The sequence below is a fragment of the Amblyraja radiata genome, chromosome 24, assembly GCF_010909765.2.
Source record: "Amblyraja radiata isolate CabotCenter1 chromosome 24, sAmbRad1.1.pri, whole genome shotgun sequence".
NCBI lineage: Eukaryota > Metazoa > Chordata > Chondrichthyes > Rajiformes > Rajidae > Amblyraja > Amblyraja radiata.
In genome coordinates this window covers 23,790,870-23,805,669 of record NC_045979.1, presented here as the reverse complement: position 1 = coordinate 23,805,669, position 14,800 = coordinate 23,790,870, and the positions used below count along the sequence as shown (strand labels likewise).

Here is a 14,800-nt window from a genome sequence, read left to right as displayed (position 1 = left end):
AACAACAAGGTAATTCAAAGTGCTTTACATAAAACATTATAAGCATTGGAAAGAAACACATATGAAATAACATTTAGATGTAAAACGATTATTAGATTATTCAGATAAAATAATTACAAAATTAAAAGCAATCAAATAAAATATTTAAAATAGAATATAACCAGGAATAGAAGTTACAGTGCAATATAGGTAATTAATAAATTGTATTATTTACTGAAAGGCAGCGGCAAACAGAAAAGTCTTCAGTCTAGATTTAAAAGAGCTGAGAGTTGCAGCAGACCTGCAGTTTTCTGGGAGTTTGTTCCAGATATGTGGTGCATCAAAACTAAATGCTGCCTCTCCATGTTTAGTTCTGACTGTGGGGGCACAGAGCAGACCTGTCCCAGACGATCTGAGAGGTCTGGGTGGTTCGTAGTTAAGCAGAAGATCAGAAATGTATTTTGGCCCTAAACCATTCAGTGCTTTGTAAACCAACAGTAGTATTTTGAAATCAATTCTTCGAAAGATATGAAGCCAGTGCAAAGACCTCAGAACTGGAGTAATGTGATCTACTTTTTTGGTCTTAGTGAGGACTCGAGCAGCAGCGTTCTGAATTAACTGCAGCTGTCTGATCGACTTTTTAGGGAGACCTGTAAAGACACTGTTACAGTAGTCGAGCCTGCTGAAGATAAATGCATGGACAAGTTTTTCCAAATCCTGCTGAGACATAAGTCCTTTAATCCTTGATATATTCTTTAGATGATAGTAGGCTGACTTTATGACTGTTTTTATGTGGCTGTTTAAGTTCAGGTCTGAGTCCATGACTACTCCTAAGTTTCTGGCGTGGTTTGTTGTTTTTAGCATTACCATTTGAAGCTGGGTGCTAACTTTTAACCGTTCTTCCTTGGCTCCAAAAACAATTATTTCAGTTTTGTCTTTGTTTAATTGGAGAAAATTCTGGTTCATCCAATCGTTGATTTGCTCAATGCATCTACTCAGTGCTTGTATTGGACTATAGTCTCCTGGTGATATTGTTATGTAGATTTGTGTGTCGTCTGCGTAACTATGGTAACATATTTTGATGTTTTTCAAGATCTGAGCCAGTGGACGCATGTAGATGTTAAACAGAAGAGGCCCCAGAATGGAGCCCTGGGGAACTCCACATGTAATTTTTGCACGCTCAGATGTGTAATTACCTATAGACACAAAGTAGTCCCTGTCCTTCAAGTATGATTCAAACCATTTTATTGCTGTGCCCGAAAGTACCACCCAGTTTTACAGACGGTCTAGTGATATTTTGTGATCGACTGTGTCGAATGCAGCACTGAGATCTAGTAATACTAAGACTGAAATTTTGCCATTGTCTGTGTTTAAGTGAATGTCATTGAAGACCTTAACAAGAGCCGTCTCTGTGCTGTGGTGTGGTCTAAATCCTGACTGGAAGACATCAAAACAGCTGTTCATTAACATTAAATTGTTCAGCTGCTTAAAAACAGCCTTTTCAATGATTTTACTGAGAAATGGGAGGTTTGATATTGGTCTATAATTGTTCAGTAGTGAAGTGTCTAAGTTTTTCTTTTTTAAGAGAGGCTTGATAACAGCAGTTTTCTGGGCCTGTGGGAAGACACCTGAGAGAAGGGACGTGTTTACAATCTGTAGAAGGTCTGAGGTCATGCGGTTTGATACACCTTTGAAAAGGCCTGTTGGTAGAATATCGAGGCAGCAGGAGGAGGATTTCAAATGTTGTATAATGTCCTCCAAGGTTTTATGGTTAATAACATAAAATTGTGTCATGGTATTTGAATTGATTATAAGTGGACACATGGACAACACATGTCCTGCACCTAATGTGGAGGCACTGCCTGCTTGCCTAATTTTCTGAATTTTGTCGGTGAAGAAGGAGGCAAATTCATTACAGGCCCTTGTGGAAAGCAGTTCAGGGGCTACTGACACAGGAGGGTTTGTTAGCCTGTCGACAGTAGTAAACAAGGCCCGTGCATTATTATTGTTTTTGGCAATGATGTCAGAGCAGAAGGATTGCCTTGCATTTCTCAGTTCCAAGTTGTAGATTCGAAGTCTTTCTTTATAAATGTAATAGTGAACCTGGAGATTTGTTTTCCGCCACCTACGTTCAGCTTTCCGACACTCTCTTTTTTCAATTTTTACCAATTTTTACCCTGGCAAAGTTTCTCCATGGAGACTTCTTTTTGCCAGGGACCACTTTCACCTTAGTGGGTGCAATGGCATCAATAATATTTGTAATTTTCACATTGAAATTATCGACAAGCTCATTTACTGAGACCCAAGGGAGAGTGGGCGTGGAGGAGAAAGCCTGAATAAATGTTCCACAGGTGTTTTCTGTTATGTACCGTTTTGTGATTACTTTTCTTTGAACATTAGTCTGCACAGAGATAGCACTCTCAAAGAAAACACAGGAATGATCAGAGAGGGCAGCATCAATCACAACAACCTTAGAAATGCTAACACGCTTGGACATGACTAAGTCCAGAGTGTGACCGTTGTTGTGTGTGGGCTCCGTCACATGCTGATTCAGTCCATAGTTATCAATGACGCAATACAATTCTTTAGTCCCTTTGTCATGGAGTTTGTCATCATGAATGTTAAAATCACCAACAATAACTACACAGTCAAAGTCAATACAGATTGTAGACAGTAGTTCAGAAAATTCGTCTAAAAAGGCTGCACAGTATTTAGGTGGCCTGTAGACATTTAGGAACATAACTCTGGAAGAAGAGTTCAAATTAACAGCCACATATTCAAAGGAGGCAAAGTTTCCATAAGATATCTGCTTGCATTGGAGGGAATCATTAAACAGAACAGCCACTCCCCCTCCTTTCTTATGCACTCTGGCCTCACTTATAAAACTGAAGTTGGGAGGAGTTGATTCAATAAGAACAGCAGCACTGTTATTTTGATCTAACCAGGTTTCAGTTAAGAACAGACAATCAAGATCGTGCCTGATAATAAAATCATTGATTAAAAATGGTTTTCCTGCCAAAGACCTGACATTTAATAAAGCTAGGTTTAGTGTGTTAAAATCATTATCTGCTGGCTGTGGCTGATCAGGAATGGGTGCTAAATTATATAAATCAGCAGGATGAGTTGAGTGCGTCTTGTTTTGCTTTTTTCGTTTACTTATTAAGACTGGAACTGAGCAAGCTACCAGCGTGTTGGGCTCCGACTTATCCTGGAAAACGTCATGAGTGCTATCTATCCTGTAGCCTGAGGACTATAAAAAATATAATATAATATAATCACCAGGATTAGGGCGCCCTCATTATTACAAAAGTAATCAATGTAGTCCCGATTGCCCGTCTCCCTGTTCTCCCAACAACCACACCCTCGCCGTACCTCGCCGTGTCCTTCAATGTTCTCGACGGTGCCCCCACACCGGACCCCTCTTTGTTCCAGACGCCGGATATTTCCTTGTTCTTTCGGCGCCCCTTCCTAACGCCGTGTCCCTCGTTGTTTTCGGCGGTGCGTCCACGACCGACCGTCCACGGTCGACTGCCGGCACTAGTGCAAGCGACGGCTCTCCGACGGCGTTCACTCTCAGCGACGTAGATTCTAGTTCACAGAGTGTCTCCTTGCGCTCCGACGGCACTTCTCCATCACCGACGTAGCTCGTTGCTCTTCGACTTCCATTCCGACACTCCGACGTCGGTACGCGCTCTCGCATGGTCCTTCTCGCTCACCGAAATATGTCATCACTCACCGCCGTGTCTCAACGCTCAACGGCGTCCACCCTCGCTCACGGTCGGCTCTCCTCGCTCGCCCGCCGGACCCGTCCGAGTACCTTGTTCTCGGCGGACACTTCAGCCATCAAGTGTTGGCCGCCGCCGCCGGCAGAGTCCTGCCTTGATCGGATTCCCAACGGCGGTGCGGCTGTGGAGATTAATTTTGGTAAACTAGCTCAGATAATTGTCTAAACTGAATTATCAGTGTCTAAGGCCTTGAATTGAATTATTACAATGCTAAAATATTTATTATTTATCATAGGATTATAAAAACATGTTTGCATCATGATTTAATTCATTGAGCACATGATGTTGTAAAATCTATCAGGTGAAAATAAATATTTATACTCACCCCAATCAGTAAGCTTCGATCTCAGACTCTCCATCTCTGCAGGGAATTATTATACACATTATGTCAGGAACTGGGTGCAGACCACATGACAGACAACTCCAGATAACACTGGAAGTGTGAAATACATCGTGATCAGTTTTCCACAGAGAATGTTAATCAAATCCATTCTGTATAAATTAGGCCACGCAATATTTATGAAATTCATGGATATCATCAGTAAATCAAAATTAACGATGGTGTCACAGAAGTTGACGATAATGAGATGGACGAAGTATAAGTACTAGACCAAAATACTTAACAATTAACATCAACATTTAAATTCGCGACGGTAGATTGTGCAAAATGGTTACCAATTAGAAGGGTGTTTGGATTTAAATGCCTCCTGCTGGATTTATTAAGTGTCCCTAACGAAGTATAAATTAGCGAGGTAAATACATATCACATCTTAGATGTTGTGGCTTAACGAAAAAAACATTATTTTTTTCAATTAAGAGCGAGTGGGAGAAATAACAAATTAAGTTATATCTTCATTAGTTCGATCGGATACGTCCACTGAGACTAAAAAGCTAATCCATATTATAAATTGAAACATTTTAAAATGCTTCTGACCGATAGGCATTTCATTGTATGCCCAAACTTTGTTGAAGGTAAGAGTATGTTGGACTAAAAACATATGAGTGATAAAACTGCAAAAGCAGGTAAAATAAAGTGTCACCGCAGAATAGTGAAATGCGGTGCATGGGGAGAGGCCGACAGCAGACGTGAGGCCGTATTTAGGATTTATGTGTCTACAGAAATGAAAAACATAATCTGTCCATGGGCACAGAAAATAAGGCAGCTTTTTAATAAAACAATGATCTTACCGTTTCTGCTGAGGCGGACAGAAATTTGAGCGAAGGGGAGAGAATATTTTCACCACACAACGTGCTGAGCATCAATTCCGTAAATAGTTCTGTGTAATCGTGTTGCGTTAGAAAGTCGTTTTGTTTTTACAGTGTAGAAACATAAAAACATAGAAAATAGGTGAAGGAGGAGGCCATTTGGCCCTTCGAGCCAGCACCGCCATTCATTGTGATCATGACGTATTAAGGCTGTGTTTCATTAAAAATGCGCGTCCTTTATTTTACGCAAAATATCAGCATCACCAACCGTCATCTAAACGTCTGTCGTGTTTTGGAACCAAACCTTTCACTTTTAACACTTAATTGCGAAGGTGGAGAGAATGATTAAACTTCATTCTTCGATAAAGAAAATCTGAGGCGAAAATCTGAGGCACAAACCTTCCTCCTGGCAGATGTCTTTCAATTTCTGGAACTCTGCAAAATTATATGCATTACATTTCAGATCCAACGGTAAGAAGGAAAGTCGCGGGATTATATTCCCAATCGGAATTATATTTGGTCCTGTGACGCAATAGAATTCAACTTCCAACTAAAATGCCCACACAATACACTCGCTAAAGCGCAACAACCAGCTTAGAAAATATAACGAGTGCGGTTTTTCTGCAATGATGATGTCCAGACTTCTACTTGAACATTTCCGGATAAAGTTGTGACCAGCTATGGAAGAGGACTGTAAAATGACAGGCAGTAGAAATTGTCTACCTGCACTCTAGCAAGGCCTTTCAGTGTCTCCATGGTCTTAAATGTTAGATTCGTGGCGATCGAGTCAATTGGATACAATGCCTACTTGGGGGAAGGAGTCACTAGATTGTGGTGATGGACAATATTTTGAGTGTGGGGATATGCTATCAATAGAGTGCCACTGATAACTGGAGATCCCACCGCTGTTTGTCATTTGCTTCAGTAACCTGAATGTCAATGTTGTTAACACATTGCTGCTGTAGAAACGGAAATATATGAAGTAATGGGTGCAGAAGAGTGATAAATTATATTACAAAAAAATATAGGTGAAGTGGGGAAATAGGTCACTGCATGGCGCATGTAATTTACCTGTTAAAACTTGGAGTTGTAGCACTTTGTTAAGGGGACCAATGGAAAGGCTTATTTTTACACAGTAAATTATATGGTTACATTGAGCGTTGTAGAACGGGGGAGGGAGTGCTGCACAAGGGGTGGGGCATATTGTTCTCTGGACGTGGGGAGATAGGTTAACAAGAAGGCGTAGCCGGAGGCACTCGCCTGGGTCCCAGCTATGCCTCCATTGTTGTAGGGTACGTCGAGCAATCAATATTCAAGGCGTACAATGGCCCTATCCCCGAACTCTAACTACGCTACATTGACGAATACATCTGGGCCACTTCCTGCATCCACGCAGTACTCATGTACTCCATTAACTCCACTACTAATTTCCGCGCTGCACTCAAATTCACTTGTATTTTTTCCGACACATCTCTTTCGTGTCCTGATCTCCCAGTCTCCATGAAGTGGACATTTCGGACGTGGTATGATGGCGATTCTTATGTAGGAAGTTGATTCAACGTAGATGGTGGAATTGAGATGATGTACAATTTGGTGAAGAAAGAGTGTGTGACTCTTACCTTCACTTCTCAGGGCATTGAATGCAGAATTTGGAATGTTATGTCGAGACTGTAGCAGTAGGTGTAATACAATATCAGAAGTATAGTGCTCAGTTCATTTCATGCAACGGTAGCAACCATATCCTTAAGATGGGAACGGTACAGACAACTTTCCTGAGGAGATTATAGGCACTTAAGAACGAGAGTTGCTATCAGAGGTTGGATAGTCTGCGCCCGTTTCCCCATGGAACATCGGAGCCAGAGGTTCAAAAAACACGGGGCGCGCAGATAACTTGGAAAGCCACAGAAGAGCACAAGGTTGTGATGGAAGAACAATATTCCGACTCAAGATCCATGACCAGTGGCGTTTCCCATGGATCGCTACTACGACTGCTGCTTTATATGTAAAACACTGTTTTATATAAATTAATAATAGTAAATAATACAAAAGGACACACATACACAAGCGCACGCACGCGCGCGCGCGCACACACACGCATACACGCACGCACGCACATACACGCACGCACAGACACATACACGCAGTCTATCTCTATCACACACACACATAAACACACACACACTCTTACACACGCGCTCTCTATGTCACACACACGCACACACACACATATGTGTGTGCGGGCGCGCGTGAGTGCCAATAATTGCCTATGTACCCAAATGTAACTTCCGATCATATATAACCAGGAACTGCATGAACATACGTGTATAATTATTTACACACGTACACACATATGGAGTATATAATATATTACTCGATTCAATTATTCTGCAAGTAATAAAGCAAATGAAACAACACAGTTTATTCAATCCACATCTATTTCGTTTCCTAAAAAAGTGAATACTCTTTAGTAGCCAATTAGGCACACATTCGTTATAGATTTTCATCTACAGATTTAATTGTACTTACCCTTTTCAGTATTGTTCATTCTTTTTTCTAGTATGAAAATATAATAGTAATATTAGTAAAGTAGAATCGTTCGAATAGATCCTGAATATGCAACAAATTTCAATTCTTCATTAATGTCGAAAATACATTATCTGTCAAATAGCACAGGTAATGTTTTTTTTTGTTTGAAAATAAGGTCATGTTTCATTTAGTTCTGCTTGTTATCCATTAGGAACTAACATTTCCGTTCATACTATGGAACATAAATGCTTTTTCCCCCATGAATAACATTCTGAAATTATGTCTATGTATTCCAGCATAACACCGCAGAAAAATGTTTTGCATGTTACCTTAAAAGAAAGATTTGTATCACAGCTCAGAAGCCCGTTAACATGACCTGCATCACAGGGTCAAAGTCATCTCCATTAACTGCACTCACTGACATATGTATATAAGGCAGGAGCGTTCTCAGCTAACGACCTGGAAATTTCGCACAGAGCTGTACAGACGCATGCATTGCAGTGGAATTAGCATGATAATGGACGGTTCGAATATCGGCTCCAACATCGATACAGGATTAAACTTGACCAACGGTAGTTTGTATAGTATCTGTCGTCATTTCCATTCAAAGTAATTTATTTTCTCAGGTATATTTCGTTACCCATAGTACCCCTCTGCTCTTCGTATGCTAACCACAGCACGCAAATAATTGCTCGCTCGAAGATGTTATCCCATAATTAATGCACCTGCAGGCATCACGTTATTTGCTCACAATGCATATTCGTTTAGGTAAGAAATATCTCGATGGAATTACTGACGAAGGGTTACTTCACATGTACTCTCATCATATGTTCCCAAGTAGAATCGCCATCGCAGAATCAATGGACAATAACTGTAAATTGTATGGTATGGTCTTTACCATGAATGATGCGAACATGCTTATCGATATGTATCTTACATTTGACTATGATTCCGTGCGATATGTTGGCCAATCGAAGCTTTCGACGGATTACCAGAACATGCCGAAGCCGAGTCGTAACGTCTATATATTCAATACATTGTTCAAAAACGTCACTGTTACAAGAATTACGACAAATGCTATCAAATACACGGAATACAATATTAATATAAACAAAGACAGACACAAAATGCTGGAGTAACTCAGCGGGCCAGGTAGCATGTCTGGAGCGAAAGAATGGATGACGTTTTGTGTTTTCTTCAGACTGATGTAATGGGAGAGGGAGATACAATGATAAGGAAGTGTAAGGTGTAAAACTAGGAAAAAGGGTATGGAGATCAAGCAAAATGTAGAAATGATCATTGCTAGCTGGGAGTTAGGTGCTTTGTTTTCCCTGTTCAAAGCAAACAGATATGGAAAGTAGTCGGAAACAGTAAGACTGGTAGAGAACTGGGAAGGGGGAGGAATGGAGCGTGGGGAAAGCAAGGGTTACCTGGTTAGAGAAGGCAATGCTCATACCTGTGGGTGTAAGCTGCCCAAGCGAAATATGAGGTGCTGTTCCTCCAATTTGCGCCGACCCTCACTGACAATGAAGGAGGCCATGAAAGATCAGTGGAGGAATGGGAGGGGGAGTGAAAGTGTTTAGCGACGGGGAGATCAGGTAATGTTAAGCGGACCAAGCGGAGGTGTTCAGCGAAACACTCGTCGAGCCTGCGCTTATCTTGCCGATATAAAGGACTCCACACGTGGAATAGCGGATAGAGTAGATGAGGTTGGTGAAGATGCAAGTGAGACTCTGTCTTATCTGAAAAGACTGCCGGGGTCCTTAGACGGAGGCGAAGGGGTACAGGAACAGGTGTTGTATCTCCTGCGATTGCAGGGAAAAGTGCCTGTGAAGGGATTGGCTTGTGTGGGAAGGCACGAGTTCACCAGGGAGACACCGCGAGAATGGCTCTGCGGAAAGCTGAAAGGGGTGAAAATGCGAAGTGGTGGTTGTTGGTGGGATCCCTTTGGATGTGCGAAAATGTTGGAGGAGTACGTGCTATATGCGACGGCTGGTGGGCAGGAAGGTGAGGACTAGGGGGACTATGTCTCTGTTACGACTGGGGTGGTAGGGGGAGCAATAGCATTGCTGCGGGATATCGAGCAGACCACAGGGAGGGCCTCATTTCTGTTAGAAGAGGGGAACCTCCATTTCCTAAATAATGAGGACATATCCGATGACCTGCCATGGACCATCTCATCTTGGGTGCAGTTGCGACGTAGAAGGGGAATTGGGAGTAGGGAAGGGTGTCTTTACAGGAAGCAGTGTGCGAAGAAGTGGAGTCTAGATATCTATGGAAGTCAATGGGTTTATAAAAGTTGCCAATTAATAGTAAGATTAAACGAGAACTTACCAGTTTGAAGTTTGATCTTGATTTTATGAGGAGTTACGATGAGCGATTACGTGAAGAAGGGCCGTCCGTCTGCGTGCGCGTCAATCTTCAAAGCATCGGTGTAAAATCACAGATAAAAAGAGGACCTGAGGATAGTAAGATTGTGAAGAAACTAGAACTTCCAGATGACCTTGATAGTATGATGGTGGGAGCGGTGGGTTCTCGTTTCAAACTGGTAAGTTCTCGTTTAATCTTACTATTTTACTTCGGAGTCACGTGAGTGACTACGTGAAGATTTCAAAGCTCTGTGATTTCACGCCGGTTACGAATCCAGGCGTCACACAATGAATGGATTGACCATGGATGAGAGTAATCATTAAAGCATTCAGACATAACGTAGTTAAGTAAAGACACTGATGCTTTAAACGAAATAATTTGTTTTTAATAGTTACCCCTCCCAACCTGGGGGGAAACTAGGAAACATAACTTAAAACGGTAGTGCAAACATCCCCGGTCCGGTTATGGGTTTGTTGTAAAACCGGTGGAACATCCGTTCAATCGCCCATCCTGCAGCCACTAGGATGTCGTCAAGGGGCACGTCCATTGTTCTTGCTGCCGACGTAGATGCAACCCTGGTGGAGTGAGATTTAAAAATATGAATGTTCACTCCCGCTACCGCCATTACCTCCTTTAACCATCTGGAGATGGTTTGAGTTGTCACCTTCTGATGTGTTTTTTTATGGCTGATGAGGACCGATTGTTCTGAGCCTCTGAGACTCTCCGTAACTCTCAGATAGTGCTGTAAGTATGTTACCACGCACAACCGTTGGTCCTCTGGATATGCCAAGAACTGAATCTTCATCCCTGGCATTCCTGGCCTGCTCTGTTTTATCAGGTCCCTGATAACGAATGTTATTTTGTTCATATTGGTGGTCATGTAGTCCAATCGTAGCTTTTGCAGAGTCTGGACTCTTTGGGCTCTTACTAGTGCTATCAGCATGACCACCTTCGGGGTTAGTTTCGATAATGGTAAGTAAGTAAGTAAGTAAGTAAGTTGTATTTATATAGCACGTTTTAAGTCAACTCGCATTGACACCAAAGCGCTTTACATAAATTAAATAATAAGTTCCATTACAAACCATAGAAAAAGGTTTTAAAAAATGAATAAAATGGACACATTATAGAGTTATGGTAAGGCCATTGGCGGTCCCCGCTGTCGAAGTAGGGTTAGTACCACGCTCACATCTCAGGTGTCCGTGTACCTTGGCCTTGGAGGTATCAAATTGTAAATACCCTTCATAAATCTTGTTATGAGGGGGCGCGTTCCTATCGACCCGTGCCCTGGCTCCAGCATTAGATAGGAGGAGAGTGCACTTCTGGCTCTATTGATTGCACTATAACTTAGTTTATAGTCATAGTACAGTGTTGATTGAAACTCCAAGACATCCGTAATCCGAATTGTGTTGTATGTAATATTATTGGCATTGCAGAACATTTCCCACTTCTTAATATGTGTAGCGTACTGATTTCAGTACTGTCCCTCCATGCCGTAGTGATGACATCCACAGTTCGTTCGGAAAGTCCAATACCTTGATATGGCCTCCTCAGAATCTGCAAACCAACAAATGAATTCGGTGATGTAGTGGATGATGGCTCCCTGTAACTGGGTTCACTAGGAGGTTCCTTCTCTTGGGTACAGCCATTGATGGCTGCACTATAATTCCCAAATCTTTTGGGAACCAGGCTTGTGTATGCCAATCTGGCACTTCCAAAATGACTGTGGCTTTGCCTTGCTTGATTTTGGTCAAGCATCGGTTCATGAGACAAAATGGCGGAAAAGCATACATAAACATTCCTCCCCAATTGAGGGAGAAAGCATCCACTGCCTCTTCTCCTGGATCCAGCTCCCAGGACACATAACTGGGTAACTGACGGTTTAATCTAGATGCAAACAGATCAATATCTGGAATGCCAAATCGTGTACTTACTTCGTTAAATACTGCCCGATTCAACATCCATTCTGTGTTATCATTAAACATTCGTGACCTAGCATCTGCCACCGTGTTATATCTACCTGGTAGATAGACCGCCATAACCCAAATATCCCTCTCGATACACCAGTGCCAAATGAGGTTTGACAATCTGTTGCAAGATACAGATTTTACACCACCCATGTGATTTATATATGCCACCGCTGTAGTGTTATCTATCTGAATCTGAACATGCACATGTTGCATGTTGCTACAGAAAGCCTTGAGCCCATATTGTGCCCCCAACAATTCCAGGTAATTGATTCTATATTGTTGGAGAATCACAGATTTCTGCTCATTCCATCTGCCCCCACAGCTCTTGACTGTGTTAGTAGCTCCCTATCCTAAACCGCTTGCATCGGTTTGAAGAACCACCGATGGGCTTTCGAGCAAGATTTCCCTTGAGCTATGTATCAAGTTCGTCATCCAGCAACGTAATTCAACAATGGCCTCTGCTGGCAATCGCATAGGTTTGCCAAATTGGCCTGCATGGCATCTGAGTGCCCGTTCCTTTGCTCGCTGTAAATTCTGGTAATGCAACGGCCCATAACGTACTGCTGGAAATACAGCTACTAATTTGCCAATTACACTCGCTGTTTGCCTGATAGATGTCTTGTATTTGACTATCAGGTCATTGCAGGCTTTAGTCAAATCTTGTTGTTTGCCCCTAGGCAAAGTCACCAACATATTTACTGTGTTGATAGTAAATCCTAGGTAATCAATTACCCTGGTAGGTGTCAATTTTGATTGAACTGGATGGATGAGGAAATCAAGTCTTTCAAACAGGGTTTTGGTTGCTTTGACTGATGCTTCTGCCAATTATATGGTGATTCCAAAAATGAAAATGTCATCCAAATATGCCATGACTATGTGGTTCTGAGACCTTAGTAGACCCAGAATTAGTTTCAGTAGTTTAGTAAATAGTCTAGGGGCTGATGTCAAACATTTGGCAGTGCTTGTATTGCCATTATTGACCCATCCAGTTAAACTTCAAATATCTCCTGTACTCTTTGTGAATAGACACCGAATAGTATGCATCTTTAAGATCGATGCATGCCATGTAACCATTTTTGGAAACCAACTGAGTTGCTGTTCCAAAATTGTCCATTTTGAAATGTATATATTGCACATATGTATTGAGTTCCGTCAGATCAAGAATGATGCGAACCCCTCCATCTTTTTTCTCCTTTGAGAATATATTGGATATGAATTGGTGAGGTTCTGTACGTGACCTCTCAATGACATTTTTGTCAGATAAAGTTCCAATCTCCTTCTGTATATACATAGTTTCTTGTTGAGAAAAAACATATGTGCGAAAATTTGAATGTGGTGTGGGTGGTGATGAATTCAAAATGAACTCAATTTTCAACCCTTCTATACTGTGCAGTACAAACGGATCCGTCGTGACCCAACACCATTCTTTCAAAAAATATTTTAACCTTCCTCCCACCTGTCTGGAGTGTTCCCTAAGGAACTGGTTTGACATACCTCTGACGTTACTTGCGGTATGGCGCTGGTTTTCGTTCGCGAGGTTTTGGAGGTTGAACTGGTGGTTGCTCTCTCCTCATCCTCGATGTGGGCCGGCTGGGGCCTGCCCCTAAAGAAGACCTTGATTCCGGTGTGGGTCTTCCTCCAGTGCCTAGCCCTCTAGGCGTAAAACGTCTAGAGCTGTAAGGATGCATCCCTGGCGATGGACCATTTTGAGTAGCCTGGCCTCTGGGTATGAGGTGGACAGTTTTTGCCTCGTCGTCCAAATCCCGTACCTGTCTCGGCAGGTCTTCCCCGAACAGGTAGTTTGCGGGTTGGACATTGTTGGCTTTACACAGGACAGCGAACTTCGAATTAATCGATGGTTTAATTGCATTCTCCCGAATACAATTAATCTCAAAGTGGGCATTACACAATAGTGCCATTGTGTCCTGTTCTCTGTCAGTGAGGAGTCCTTCTTCCACTCCTCCTGCAAATGATGTGATCCCATATCCCAGTAGGTTTAATACCTTCTGGAATTTTAATTCCTGGTTTCGGATTATAGGTCCAATCTATCCCCAGATGACATGGTTCACTGCTTGGACCTTCAGGGAAGCACAGTTAGCTGGTGGGGGTACCTATTTATGGTTTCTTCCATGGCCAGGTCTTTAAGTTGATGGGAGGCTAGATAATTGATATTACTAGCCAGATCTTCATCCAGGGGAGCACCCAGTGGTGTTGTGATGGCAAACCTGGATGATTGCAGAGGCGCTTCTTCTGCACGTCCGTGGGTGTGTTCCCCCCTTGTGCTTCCATACTCTGACTCAGAGTAGTTTCCTCCATATGTACTTCCCCCTCCAATGGGGAAGACATTGTGCTGCCCCATGTATGAGGCTCCTGGCACGGTCTGCTGTAGAGACCTGTGCTGACACTGCTCCATCCTACGGAGCAGATCATTGTGAAGCAACTTCTCCACAAGTTGCTCCATGTGGGAGAGTCGTCTTCGGAAGATCTCCGTTGAGGGAGGGTATCCCTCTTTCCCGGAATCATCCTAGTCAACGGGTCTGGCAGACTTGTAGGTGCCTTTACGTCCCGCCGGGACCACCACAGTGCCAAGTCTGCTGCTGCCGGCCGTAATGTCGGGGAAAAGACCGTCGCCCGCTACTCGGAATGCCGCGGTCTTCGGCAGCCGACTTCCCCGCGGACCGTCTCTTCGACATCTGGGCTCTGAAAGTACAATAACTTCACGCCCGAAAAGAACGCAGATAAGTATTTCAACTTTCCTTACCTGCCGCCTTGTTTAAATCACAACGGCTGGGAGGACGCAGTGCCTCTGCCAGTCCGTTGTGCGCGTTGCGTTCAGAAGTAATGACGCGCACGCAGACGGACGGCCCTTCTTCACGTAGTCACTCACGTGACTCCGAAGTAAAATGGTATGTCTCCTGTTATGGAGATGGCGAGAACAAGAAACGGTACGGCGATATCATGTCATCT

At 42.8% G+C, this 14,800-nt stretch overlaps 1 protein-coding gene across 1 annotated transcript; it reads right to left on the bottom strand.

Annotated features, from left to right (window-relative positions):
- Nucleotides 1–234: 234 nt before the first annotated feature.
- Nucleotides 235–3,679, bottom strand: LOC116986618 (the record flags this gene model as incomplete). The annotated part of the gene is given in 3 exon segments (XM_033042197.1): nucleotides 235–2,060; nucleotides 2,146–3,229; nucleotides 3,392–3,679. Coding segments are annotated over 3 exon segments (3,198 nt in total), but the record flags the coding sequence as incomplete, so codon positions are not given.
- Nucleotides 3,680–14,800: the final 11,121 nt, after the last annotated feature.